At 45.5% G+C, this 14,921-nt stretch overlaps 1 protein-coding gene across 2 annotated transcripts in view; it reads right to left on the bottom strand.

The window, feature by feature from the left end:
- Nucleotides 1–13,341: 13,341 nt before the first annotated feature.
- pcca (propionyl-CoA carboxylase subunit alpha) overlaps nucleotides 13,342–14,921 on the bottom strand; it is a 71,612-nt gene continuing 70,032 nt past the window's right edge. For both annotated transcript variants that reach the window (XM_052081051.1, XM_052081052.1), the window contains 2 exons: nucleotides 13,799–13,876; nucleotides 13,342–13,695 (listed from right to left, as the gene is read on the bottom strand). In XM_052081051.1, the coding sequence (XP_051937011.1) occupies nucleotides 13,627–13,695; nucleotides 13,799–13,876 (147 nt within the window). In that variant the 3' untranslated portion in view covers nucleotides 13,342–13,626. The remainder of the gene's footprint in view (nucleotides 13,696–13,798; nucleotides 13,877–14,921) is intronic.

Raw genomic sequence — 14,921 nt, forward strand, 5'->3', positions numbered from 1 at the left:
TAAGGCTAGTACAGGTTAAAAATTGGGCCACAAACCACAGCAGCAGTACGTCCTTCAGAATATAGCGCGGCACTGTGAGAGAATCAAAGAGACAAAGAACAATGACGGATGGTTAATAGACAGGGAACTCTCAATGAGAAACTGATTCACTTTCACGTAGTGTTCATGGAACGGCGCTGCAGTCACACACTTGAAATGCCACTTGAGGCACAGGACTCGATTCACGTTCAGAAACCATATCGCTAAAATTAACGCTCCTTTGCCAACATCAACGGTGCATGTTCAGTCAATGTACTGTACATTGACCTCGCGAACAGAAACGTCCCTTCCCCAAGCAGCAAATGAATGAAGCATATTCGCCAAGATTCGTGTTTTTCAATCTTTTTCGAGCAAAGGCACATTTCTTTCATTGAAAAAATCCCGCGGCACACCACCATCTGAAAAGGTGAAAAAAGTGTATTTTAACAATTAAGAGTTATATTGTTACTATAATAGTTTTTTAACATTGAAAAATAACGCTATATTATAACACATTGAAAAGGAATCAAATCAATCGAACATTTGGTGCATTCATTTTAATGGCAAGTAAAATATAGTCAATTAGAATTTTAACTTGCTACGGATCGCATTTTTTACTGTGTGACAGCCGGTTTGTTTTCTCCCAGTCGTTTGCGCTCTCCCGCAATATTTTTCCAATCACTTTTCCCTTGAGTGTTTGTACAATTCCAACACAATTCAAATGACTTTTCTGCTGAATGTGTCCCTTGAGGTAGTTCAGCTTCCATTTAGTCCATAGAGTATTTTTCGCTTACAACTTGAGCTTTGTTGCATGTTTTGCAGAACATACCTTTCTGTTAGAGGAAACTATGAGCTAAGTTGTATCATGTTTAAAGTTTCATTTAATCTGGGCACATCTAAACATTTGGGTGCATATCCAGCACCCCCAAATGCCTACACACAAAGGCGCCGGCCATTCGGCCGGCGGGCTGTTAAAGTCCACACTAACACGTTAATACAGGTGGGCGACCACAGGGGAGAAGGCGAAACTTGGTCACAAAAGTGGAATGAATAATTCGGGAACAGCGGGTGAGCAACAAAAGACGAGGTGAGAACACACGTCGCGCCCAGGCGACATTGGCCATCCGCAAAGTCTGCAACATGTTGATTCAATGTAGATCAGACAGAAAAGGCGCCAATGTACTGGTGGTTCGAGGTTGAAAAACAGGTAACCAATCACTACTGAGGGGCCCGACCGGGCGTGCGCTATGCAAATATCGGGGCAGTGTTTTTCTTGTATTTTGCATATGTTACAATAAAATATAGAACTCGCGGAGACGGGATTTTGAGTGTGATCGCGGAGCAACAACCGTCGTTCGCTCTCAGAGGTCCGCTTCCGCCGATATTGAAGACTATTTTCCTGTGTGCCGATCGTTTCTTTAACTTTCCGAGTCGTTTCTTTAACTTTGTCCGAGAAAATCTCTGACACTTTCTCACTCGAAAAAGAAAATATCTCACGAAGTTTCATTTCTTGTTCTATTTGCACATATTCATTCCAACTTAAAAGAGCCGCAGTTCATTCTTATTTTGGTTTGGGGGGGTTAACGTATCACATTCACTGCCCTGTCGTTTCGCCATGTTAAAGGATTAGCATCCATTCCTCTCTGTCGACTGGAATTGTTCCTGTGCTCTTCAAAACTGCAGCTGTCACCCCAATCCTGAAAAAAACTGGTTCAGATCCCAATGACTTCAATAACCTACGCCCCATTTCCCATCTTCCCTTCATCTCGAAAATTCTGGAGAAAACTGTCGCCTCTCAGCTCCACTCCCACCTCACCGACAATAGTCTTTATGAACAATTCCAGTCCGGCTTCCGTCCCCGTCACAGTACTGAAACAGCCCTCATAAAAATCACAAACGATCTTCTCATGGCAGCAGACTCTGGCCTTATTTCCATCCTCATCCTCCTTGACCTGAGTGCAGCCTTCGACACAATCTCTCACCCCATCCTCCTCAATAGACTCTCTACCATAGGCATCACCAACACCCCTGTACATTGGTTCCACTCATATCTCACTGGCCGCTCTCAGTTCATTCAAGTTGATTCTTTTACTTCACAATCCCTCCCCGTTTCTTCTGGTGTTCCCCAGGGTTCTGTCCTCGGTCCGCTCCTCTTCATTGTCTACCTCCTTCCACTCGGAAACATTTTCCGCAAATGTGGCTTACACTTTCACTGCTTTGCGGATGACACCCAGCTCTATCTCTCCAGCAAACCCGACGCTTCTCTCCTACCCTCGTCCCTCTCTCACTGTCTCTCAGAAATCAAATCTTGGTTCACCCACAATTTCCTCAAGCTAAACAGCAATAAAACTGAACTCCTACTCGTCGGTACCAAATCCACTCTAAACAAAGCCGACAGTTTCTCCCTCACAATTGATAATGCCACTATATCTCCTTCCCCCCAGGTGAAGAGTCTGGGTGTCATCCTTGACAGTTCACTATCCTTTCACTCCCACATCAATAACATTACCCGGTCCGCTCATTTCCACCTTCGCAATATAAACCGCCTCCGTCCCTCACTCACTCCGCACACCACCGCTATCCTTGTTCACAGTCTCGTCACTTCCCGTATTGACTACTGCAACTCACTCCTCTTCGGTGTCCATCCAAAATTCCTCCATAAACTTCAACTTGTTCAGAATTCAGCAGCCCGGATCATCACGAGAACCCCCTCCTTCCATCATATCACCCCCATCCTCCGACAGCTCCACTGGCTTCCTGTCAAACTTGGAATCAACTTCAAAATACTTTTCTATACATTCAAAGCCATCCATAACCTTGCGCCCCCCTATCTGTCAGATCTTCTTCAAATCTCCATTCCCTCTCGCTCACTCAGGTCCTCATCCTCCCTCCACCTTTTTCTACCCTCTGCCCGTCTCAGTACAATGGGGTGCAGAGCCTTCAGTCGCTCTGCACCCAAACTCTGGAACTCACTTCCTCCCAACATTCGTAATATTGACTCCCTTTCCTTATTCAAACCCAGCTCAAAACCCACCTATTCAGACTTGCCTACCCGCCTTAAATCTTTCTTTCTTTATTTATTATTTTATCTGTGTTTTACTATTGGTCTTGGCTGTACAGTGTCCTTGAGTGTTGTGAAAGGCGCTTACAAATGTGATGTATTATTATTATTATTATTATTAGCATGCGCGTCACTTATCGCAGCCGCACTGTTATTGTTATGGAGCAGAGAACATGCGCAAGTGCTGTCAGTGCCGTGATTGGCTGCATAGCTTCATTGCATCGTATCGTGTGGATTGGCTGGACAGCTGAGTTGCTGGCATGTCACTCACTGAATTGCACAGCAAATTGATAGAGGAAAAAAAAGTTATACTGTAGAGTCATAGCTCGGTTTTCGATTATAATCCGCTCCAGAAGGCTGTTCGAAAACCAAAACCATGATTCCCATTATACTGTAGTCAATGTAATAAATTTTAATCTGTTCCAAGTCTAGAAAACAACTTTTTAACGCATTTTTTTTTTTACTATTTTTACACCATAAACTCTATACACATATAATAAGAGAGCAGGTAATATGTAAAATACTGTGTCGACTCAGTCCAGGTTGTGTCGACGCCGCAAAAGCCCGCTAAACTGTGTTGATAAGGAAGTGCATCGAGCCGCGCGATGCCGTCTGCCGAAACAAGCCAGACCTCACCCTCGCTTGAATAAAAATATATATTTGGGCAAAAAGGAAAACACACAGATTATCAGAAAAACATGTCCGTCTGACTTCGAGCGTTGTGTCGGCAAGGCTAGCTTAGCTGTTGTCGTAGTTCAAAGCTTTGATATGTGACGTAGGTTGCGTCGGCGCTGATTGTTTGAACCATGCGAGTACGTGCTCGCACTCACACGCGCACAGTGGACAGCTGCGGACTATCGACTGCTGAGGCGCGCTTCACTCGAGTGGCGTTGCTACAGTACGTGCAGGATGGAGCAGCTCCCGGAGAAACGCAAATTGTCTGCTGTGTAGGGACATTTTGATCTCCTTTTGGAGAATAGGGTATTTCTTCAAATCTCGTCTCACCAAGTGCCTCTTGGATTTTTGACATGTCTTATTCCATTCTAGTTCAAATTAATTTCAAGGTAACTCTTAGTTTACTATTCACATATTTTATTGCAGGTGAAATGTCGAATTTACCATACAGAAATATCATATACCAACAAAAGCACCTCTGCAACTAGATCTGGCATGTTACTCATCATTATTAGTTTGTTTTTTGGAACCTGTTCTAAATGCCAATTTTGTTAGGTTTGGTTTTTTAGATGACCTGTGGCAACATTTGGATGATGAGGTAGGGAGACTGGGAAGAAGTGCAACAGTAGATGCTATGTCTGGACCTCAGACATAGCATCATAGCAGACAATCAAAATTGCACGCAGTCAAGACCCGCTGTTATAATCAAAGGACCAACAAACTACTTTTCCAAAACATCTCCCACCTCGCAAAGCAGTTTCCTCTGTATGCCACCATCACCAGTGCCATGCGAGCGTGTGTTCTCCACAGCAGGGGAAATAGCATGGAAGAAATGCAACAAACTGAAATCCAAAACAATGAAGCAACATATTTTTCTGAATAAAAATTTGTGAAGACAAAGCGCACAAGCATCCTCGTTTAAATAATTTTGACCTTATTCAAACATATTCAAACTTTTCTTTTGATGGCCTCGCGGACACCCGCACCTCTTGTTTTATGTTGAGAGGGAAGAAATTTCATCTGTGCTGTATGGTACAGATACACAGGGATGACGATGGCTAGTGATGAAAAAAGCGGAAGGGGCGTGGCCACTTACAAAAGTGGCACTAAACATGCTGAAGATGAAGTGTATTCAATTTACACGCTATTTGAAACTTGAACAGAAAAACATTCCAAGATTGTTCACTATTCTTTCAAGTGAAAATTTGTGCAATTTTGCTTATGCGACCTCATACTCAAATCCAAGCCCACCACTTGCCAGCTTGATCCCCTGCCTTCATCCCTTGTTAAATCCTGCCTTCCTTCTGTGCTTCCTCACATATCTGCTATTATCCACTCCTCACTCTCTTCTGGTATTGTCCCATCACTCCTCAAAACTGCTGCTATCACCCCCACACTGAAAAAACATGGCTCTGACCCCAACAACTTTGATAACCTCCGCCCCATCTCCAACCTTCCATTTATCTCAAAAATCCTTGAAAAAACTGTTGCTGCCCAACTCCACTCCCACCTGTCCCTTCACTCTCTCTATGAACCCTTTCAGTCCGGTTTCCGCCCCCGCCACAGCACAGAGACTGCCCTAATCCGTATTGTAAATTATCTCCTCATAGCATCTGACTCCGGTTTAGTCTCCATCCTCATCCTCTTAGACTTGAGTGCTGCCTTTGACACAATCTCTCACCCTATCCTCCTCAATAGACTCTCCTCCATTGGTCTCTCCCACACTCCCCTCAGTTGGTTCCACTCCTACCTCACTGGCCGCACACAGTTTGTCCAGCTCAAATCATTCACCTCAAAGGCCTCCCCAGTCACCACAGGTGTACCACAGGGATCTGTCCTAGGTCCACTTCTCTTCATCATCTACTTCCTGCCTCTTGGCCATATCCTCCGCAAATTTAACATCCACTTTCACTGCTTTGCTGATGACACTCAGCTCTACCTCTCCTGCAAGCCAAACTCCATACTCCCACCCCCCTCCCTCACCTCTTGCCTCTCCGAACTCAAAACATGGTTCACAACAAACTTTCTCAAATTAAATGCTAATAAAACTGAAGTCCTCCTTCTTGGCACCAAATCCACTTTATCCAAAGTAAACAGTTTTTCCTTCAACATTGACAGTTCCCTCGTGTCCCCCTCCCCCCAGGTTAAGAGTCTGGGTGTCATCCTGGATAGTATGCTCACCTTCCACTCACATATCAACACCATCACCCGCACTGCTTATTTCCACCTCCGCAATATTACCAGACTTCGCCCTTCCCTCACCGCCCGCACCACTGCTATCCTTGTCCACAGTCTTGTCACATCCCGCCTTGATTACTGCAACGCTCTCCTCTTCGGTCTACCTCAAAAGTCCCTTCATAAAATCCAGCTGGTTCAGAACGCGTCTGCTCGTATCATCACAAAAACATCTTCCCACCAGCACATCACCCCCGTTCTCCAACAGCTCCACTGGCTCCCTGTTCAACATCGAATCAACTACAAACTGCTTCTATATACATATATGGCCATCCACAATCTGGCCCCTCCTTACCTATCTGACCTTCTCCAGGTGCATATCCCCTCTCGCTCCCTCAGATCCTCGTCCTCCCTCCGCCTGTCAGTGCCCCCTGCCCGACTGATCACCATGGGAGCCAGAGCCTTCAGTCACGCTGCTCCAAAGCTCTGGAACAACCTACCTCCGGACCTCCAAAACTGCACACCTCTTTCCACATTCAAGTCCCGACTAAAAACACACCTGTTCAGGATTGCCTACAACAAATAGCTCTTCCATTTCCTATGTTTTTATGATTTTATGTCCTGTTTTTATATAACATCTCGTTTACAAATTTTTTACATTGTATTTTCTTATTGTTTGTACAGTGTCCTTGGGTGGCATGAAAGGCGCTTTTAAATAAAATGCATTATTATTATTATTATTATGCATTCCTGGTGAGCACCAATATGTAACTTCAAATTTGCTACTCAAAATCAAAACTAAAAAAGCAAACACATTCCCTGCCATATTTAAGATTTGTTCATTACTTGTATTCATAAAGTGTTGTGTAAATGTGATAAAAAGCTGTTGATTCTTGCCTCATACAGTGATAGTGAAGTCCCACACTGTTTACTATATATGGGTTATGAATGTACAGTATTTTATTAAGATAAGATATCCTTTATTCGTCCCACACTGGGGAAATTTACAGCCTCCAGCAGCAAGAATGTATGTAGAAAGAAGAAAGGAGAAAGAGAAAAAAAAAACCATCTTTCAATTAAATACAATATGAACACAAATGGATAAATCACAGTACTATTTACAATTTTCCTTCACATAATTTAATTATTATTATTATTATGATTGTTATTTTTTATTCATCAGCCTGACAGCAGTCGGTAGGAACGAGCGTCGGTATCTCTCCTTCTTGCAGCGCGGGTGTAACAGTCTCTGGCTGAAGGAGCTACCAAGTGCTGTCAGGGTGGGCTGGAGTGGGTGGGAGGGACTGGCCATCATCGCTTTTACCTTAGTTAGCATCCTTCTGTTACCCACCTCCTCCAGAGTGTCAAGGGAGCAACCCAGGACAGATATTTATATATATATATATATATATATATATATAAAAATCCTCATCTCACCCCTCGGGTGGTGTCCGTCCCTCATTCAGCTCGGGTCCTCTACCAGAGGCCAGGAAGCTTGAGGGTTCTGCGCAGTATCCTTGCTGTTCCCAGCACTGCACATTTCTGGACTGAGATGTCCGATGTTGTTCCCGGGATCTGTTGCAACCACTCATCTAGTTTGGGGGTCACTGCCCCGAGTGCTCCGACCACCACAGGCACGACTGTCACTTTTACCTTCCAGGCTCTCTCCAGCTCCTCTCTGAGCCCTTGGTATTTCTCGAGTTTCTCATGTTCCTTCTTCCTGATGTTTCCATCACTTGGGACCGCTACATCCACTACAACGGCTTTCCTCTGCCCTTTATCTATGATCACGATATCTGGTTGGTTCGCCATTACCATCTTGTCAGTCTGGATCTGGAAGTCCCACAGGATCTTCGCTCTGTCATTCTCCACCACCTTCGGAGGTGTTTCCCATTTTGACCTTGGGGTTTCCAATCCATACTGCGCACAGATGTTTCGGTAGACTATGCCAGCCACCTGGTTATGGCGTTCCATGTAGGCTTTCCCTGCCAGCATCTTACACCCTGCAGTTATGTGTTGGATCGTCTCAGGTGCCTCTTTGCACAACCTACACCTTGGGTCTTGTCTGGTGTGGTATATCTGGGCCTCGATGGCTCTGGTGCTCAAGGCCTGCTCCTGAGCAGCCAGGATGAGTGCCTCTGTGCTGTCCTTCAGGCCAGCCCTCTCTAGCCACTGATAGGACTTCTTGAGATCAGCCACTTCAGTTATGGTCCGGTGGTACATCCCGTGTAGGGGCTTGTCCTCCCATGATGGTCCCTCTTCCAGCGCCTCATCTTCTGTTCCCCATTGTCTTAGACATTCTCTGAGTACGTCATCCGTTGGAGCCTTCTCCTTGATGTATTCATGGAGCTTGGATGTTTCATCCTGGACAGTGGCTCTCACACTCACTAGTCCCCGGCCTCCTTCCTTTCGGCTTGCGTACAGTCTCAGGGTGCTGGATTTGGGATGGAACCCTCCATGCATGGTTAGGAGCTTTGGCCACCTTATTATTCCTGCAGGGTATCTGATCACTGGCAGGGCATAGCTGTTTATTGCCCGGGTCTTATTCTTGCCATTGAGCTGGCTTCTTAGGACTTGCCTCACTCGCTGGAGGTATTTGGCCGTAGCCGCTTTCCTTGTTGCCAGTTCGAGGTTGCCATTGGCTTGTGGTATACCAAGGTACTTGTAGCTGTCCTCAATGTCTGCAATTGTTCCTTCAGGGAGTGAGACCCCTTCAGTGCGGACTACCCTTCCTCTCTTAGTCACCATCCGACTACATTTCTCAAGCCCGAATGACCGAATGATATATATATATATATATATATATATATATATATATATATATATATATATATATATATATATATATATATATATATCCATATACCATGGAAAAGACGGTTGGAGGCTAAGATCAAGGCGGCCCGGAAAGATGTGAGTCAATTGACGGAGGCCCAGAGAGGTGTGATGAAAAGGCCGATACCCGAGAGGTACATCCAGATGACCATACCTGAAGCACTCGAAACTGCCAAACAAAGGCTCCAAGCCTTGTCCAGTCGCCTAAAGCGGTACACGAAAGAGAATGAGGCCAGACGAATAAACAGGCTGTTCGCAACACAACCTGCGAAAGTGTACGCTCAGTGGCAGGGTCCTAACAACAGAGCTGACCCACCAAGACTGGAAACTGAAAGGTACTGGAAAGGCATATGGGAGAAGGAGGTTGCACATAACAGCAGTGCACAATGGCTGGTGACCCTGAGAGAGGAGCACAGACACCTCCCTGAACAGAACCCAGTTACCATAACAGTGGCAGACATACAGGAAAGAGTCTCAGATATGAAGAACTGGACAGCACCAGGCCCGGACATGGTCCACACCTACTGGCTAAAGAAACTCACAGCACTCCATGAGCGCCTAGCAGTACAAATGAACCAGCTGCTGAGGGATGGGACTCACCCAGAATGGCTAACCAAAGGGCGAACGATCCTGATCATGAAGGATCCCTCGAAGGGTGCAGTCCCATCCAACTATCGGCCAATAACCTGTCTCTCCACAACATGGAAGCTCATGTCAGGCATCATTGCGGCTAAGATAAGTGGACACATGGATCAATACATGAACGAAGCGCAGAAGGGCATTGGTAGAGATACCAGAGGAGCCAAACATCAGCTCCTGGTTGACAGAACAGTCGCACAAGACTGCAGGTCCCGACGTACCAACCTGTGCACAGCTTGGATTGATTACAAGAAAGCCTATGACTCGATGCCACATACATGGATCACTGAATGCTTGGAGTTGTATAAGGTGAACAGGACCCTTAGAGCCTTCGTTGCGAACTCGATGAGGATGTGGAAAACCACACTTGAAGCCAATGGCAGGCCACTTACCCAAGTGTCCATCAAATGTGGCATATACCAAGGTGATGCACTCTCCCCACTGCTGTTCTGCATAGGACTGAACCCCCTAAGCCAAGTAATCACCAAGACAGGCTATGGATACCGCCTCCGAAATGGAGCTACAATCAGTCACCTCCTCTACATGGAAGACATAAAGCTGTATGCTAAGAGCGAAAGGGACATAGATTCCCTGATCCACACAACCAGGATCTACAGCAGCGACATCGGGATGTCATTCGGGCTTGAGAAATGTAGTCAGATGGTGACTAAGAGAGGAAAGGTAGTCCGCACTGAAGGGGTCTCACTCCCTGAAGGAACAATAGCAGACATTGAGGACAGCTACAAGTACCTTGGTATACCACAAGCCAATGGCAACCTCGAACTGGCAACAAGGAAAGCGGCTACGGCCAAATACCTCCAGCGAGTGAGGCAAGTCCTAAGAAGCCAGCTCAATGGCAAGAATAAGACCCGGGCAATAAACAGGTATGCCCTGCCAGTGATCAGATACCCTGCAGGAATAATAAGGTGGCCAAAGGAAGAGATTCAGACCACGGACGTTAAGACCCGAAAGCTCCTAACCATGCATGGAGGGTTCCATCCCAAATCCAGCACCCTGAGACTGTACGCAAGCCGAAAGGAAGGAGGCCGGGGACTAGTGAGTGTGAGAGCCACTGTCCAGGATGAAACATCCAAGCTCCATGAATACATCAAGGAGAAGGCTCCAACGGATGACGTACTCAGAGAATGTCTCAGACAATGGGGAACAGAAGATGAGGCGCTGGAAGAGGGACCATCATGGGAGGACAAGCCCCTACACGGGATGTACCACCGGACCATAACTGAAGTGGCTGATCTCAAGAAGTCCTATCAGTGGCTAGAGAGGGCTGGCCTGAAGGACAGCACAGAGGCACTCATCCTGGCTGCTCAGGAGCAGGCCTTGAGCACCAGAGCCATCGAGGCCCAGATATACCACACCAGACAAGACCCAAGGTGTAGGTTGTGCAAAGAGGCACCTGAGACGATCCAACACATAACTGCAGGGTGTAAGATGCTGGCAGGGAAAGCCTACATGGAACGCCATAACCAGGTGGCTGGCATAGTCTACCGAAACATCTGTGCGGAGTATGGACTGGAAACCCCAAGGTCAAAATGGGAAACACCTCCGAAGGTGGTGGAGAATGACAGAGTGAAGATCCTGTGGGACTTCCAGATCCAGACTGACAAGATGGTAATGGCGAACCAACCAGATATCGTGATCATAGATAAAGGGCAGCGGAAAGCCGTTGTAGTGGATGTAGCGGTCCCAAGTGATGGAAACATCAGGAAGAAGGAACATGAGAAACTCGAGAAATACCAAGGGCTCAGAGAGGAGCTGGAGAGAGCCTGGAAGGTAAAGGTGACAGTCGTGCCTGTGGTGGTCGGAGCACTCGGGGCAGTGACCCCCAAACTAGATGAGTGGTTGCAACAGATCCCGGGAACAACATCGGACATCTCAGTCCAGAAATGTGCAGTGCTGGGAACAGCAAGGATACTGCGCAGAACCCTCAAGCTTCCTGGCCTCTGGTAGAGGACCCGAGCTGAATGAGGGACGGACACCACCCGAGGGGTGAGATGAGGATTTTTTTTTTTTTATAAACTGGATGTCCATTTACAGTATATTCAACAATATACAGTTTCATGAGGTAAGATACTTTATTTTCTCTTAATTTTAAGCTTTTTAGCAAGCGCTAAAAGCTTATTGGTCCTCTCCGTCTTTTTCCACTCTCTTTTTAGCCAAATCCTCTTGTTTTTACACATGCTCCAGGCTGTCGAAAAGCGCTTGAGATTGAGTACCGGTAGTTACTTTTCAGTAGAAATGTCTGTTTTTGGTGTTTCACCGAGGTTGCGTGACTGTAAAGCTTTCCACCCTCTCGATCCGTATAGAATGATATCGTCACATATTGTACACAGAGCTTTACCAGCGACATTGAGCTTTTTCACGAAATCCGACAAAAGCACAATGGTTCCTCTTTACTGTTCCCTGCTGGGGACACCGTCAGCTTTCTATCCAACCAGTCCCATCGAAACGTGTTTTTCAGATCCGCATCTATCTGACGCATTTTAACTTCGTCGCGAGTCTCGATAACATTCAGCATTCGCGAGAAAGGGGTTTAAGAAGGCGAACACGGATTGGTTGTGATTTGCATTTGCCGATGTTGCGAACAATCACAACAAGTAAGACATCATACACGTCCAATCGCAGGTTTGTTTACAATCGGAAGATGGAAAGACTGATCGGGAAAGCTCGTGAAAACTTGACGATAAGGTACCTGACCCCCTAAAATTTTCTCAACGGATTTAGACGATTCACAAAAATGATCAATTTAAGAAATAAAATGGCGGATTTCCGCTTATCCGCAGGAAATTGCCATCCCAGCATACAGTACACATTTGACAATAAAGCTTATCCAATCCAATCCAAACATTTTTTACTCAGATTTAGGGTCCAACATTAAACACCACATTTAAAAAAACAAAACAAAACAATACAGCAAGTTATAAAAATGGCTGCTTGGTGCCCCTTTCAGATGTGGTGTGCTGACTCCCATATAACATGAGTTTGTGTCACGTTGAGCCCGAGGCGATGAGAAATCGCCTCGTGCACAACAGAAAAAAACGAGGTGGATCCCAGGAAAAAGCAGACAACGAAAAGAACAGGGAAAACGGTAACAGAAAACGCTGGTCAAATAAGGACCAGGAAAATAAGGAAGACAACCGAAAACGCTCGCGAAACAATAAAGGGCGAGGAATTACCGAAATAGGAGAACCGTAGCGATAACAATTTGGTCACAACGCGAAATACACGAAGGTAGTGGCCGTAAGGCAATAGGGCAGCGAGAAATAGTCAAACGACGAGATTAGCGATAGAGAGCAATGGCACGGTAAGGAATTCTCCGGCAGTGAGAGGACTGCCGGAGTCTCTTAATATAGAAGGGCAATCAGTCCGAGATTGCGAACAGGTGTACCGAACAGGCGGAGGGAAAAACCCGCCACCTGCCGGCGAGCACGCGACGTGACAGTTTGAAGGTCATCATCCAGAACACAGCCACAATCCTGGTTACAAGAGTGTGTGCGCACTTCCGCAAACATTTTATCGAGGTTTATTTTTGCCTCCTCTTTATCAAGTATATATTTCTTCAGCTGAGGCCATATTAAAGTGAGTAAAATTTTGAAATATATATTTTTTTACATTGCAAAAACCTGGCAATATGTTAATATATCCACCGTCAGTGAAAGTTAAGCTCGGTCAGCCTCTCCACGTCACAGCGGTAAGCAAGAGCTCATTTTAATCACCAAAGATGTCCATGACTGTGGCATCCGTTGACAAGATGAACAGACCTTATATGCTTGAGGACAACAGTTTTCCTTTCCTCATATTGGCAACAAAACCTCTGCTGAGGAATCTGCATACGAATATGAAAAAAGAATGAATGTGATCCAAAGTGAGGGATGGCCCCCAAAGGATTTACTTTCATGAAGCCAAAAAAGGCAGCAGTCTTAGAAAACTGGTGAGATGATTTTATTTTTATGTTTAAATGAAAGTTACAGAAACTCTTTGAAACCAAAGTTCAAATAGATGATTGGCTGGAATAAGATTTGTTGATAAAGCTCAACACTCAGGCACTGTTGAGGTCACCGATCTCTCTCGGTATTCTATGATGACAGGAGAGGTTAATCAAAAGTCAAGAGTTTTTAAAAAATCTTTTTGTGGGGTTTTTCCCCCAATGTTGCTCATCCATGATGGACTCAAGAGGGCTAATAAATATCATGCCATTGCTTGATTTATTCAAGCTCCACCAGCAAATCTCCTTCGCCAACTGTCTCTCCTGGCTTACAGTGGACACGCTTGACCTGACGAGACACAAAAATAGACAATCGTATTAGTACTCAAGATGAACATTTCTTTCACCCACTGGTGACGCACTATTTATTATAACTAAATAATTTCACTGACCTTTGCTTGTTTGACGGCAGTCATACTGTTCTGCATTTTCATAGCTTCTATGACACAAATCTCCTGGCCTTCTGCAACCTTTGTGTCCACAGCAACAGAACAAATGAAGAAAAAAAAACATCACAAGTGCATTCACGATGAGTTTTCAAACTGCCCGAATAAGTATTAGATATTATTGCGGAGATAAGAGCCCACTGTACTGAGTGATTAGTATTTATTTGATGACAATGATATACCGTATTTTCACGACTACAAGGTGCCATTAAAAGTTTTACATTTTCTCCAAAATGGACAGGACGCCTTATAATGCGGAGCGTCTTTTGTATGCGCTTACTGACAGCCGACACGCTGTTTATATAGAGAAAAGGCGGAAGTGAGTGTGGACAGGCATGCGGCGAAGAAGTCAGCCAATGGGCATGTAAGTGGACGCTGAAGGGACGCCCCTAGCAGGTACTAACACCTGTATAGAGTGTGGCTATGTGCATTATTGCGAAACAACTTCGGTTTTGGTTTCTAAGAACCCCCGAAAATAAATTCTACAAAGAGACGCGCCTACGAAGCTCAGTTCAAACTTCAAGCATCGGTTATGCTTTTGGCATGCGTGCCCATCTCCCAGCAGCGGTGAAAAACAGAGTCAAGCAAATAAACTCTGAGCTTGCCGTCATTCCCGGAGGCTTGACTAAAGAACTCCAACCGCTGGACAATGGCGTCAACCGGTGGTTCAAAGTTAAGTTGCGAGCGGCATTGGAACAATGGATGATCGATGGCAAACACAACTTTACAAAGACTGAGAAGCAGCGCCGGGCGAGTTACGCCACAATTTGCGAATGGATTCTGGCTGCTTGGACGAACGTGTCTGCTTGCACTGTTGTTCGAGCTTTTGGCAAAGCCGTCATCATTTCTGTGGAGCCACATGGCAATGAGAGTGACTCTGACAACGAGAGGGAACCCGGCGTTTTTGATGGATTACCGGTAATTGCACAATTGTACAATTATGATACGTGTTAGCGTGCGCGCATGAATGCCGTATGTTTAAGCTGGCGTATGTTTTACCACTGTAAAACTGCGCCCAATAATACAGAGCGTTTTGTCTATTTGTCAAATACAGAAATAGCACCCGTTA

The sequence above is a fragment of the Hippocampus zosterae genome, chromosome 11 (genome assembly GCF_025434085.1).
Source record: "Hippocampus zosterae strain Florida chromosome 11, ASM2543408v3, whole genome shotgun sequence".
Lineage (NCBI taxonomy): Eukaryota > Metazoa > Chordata > Actinopteri > Syngnathiformes > Syngnathidae > Hippocampus > Hippocampus zosterae.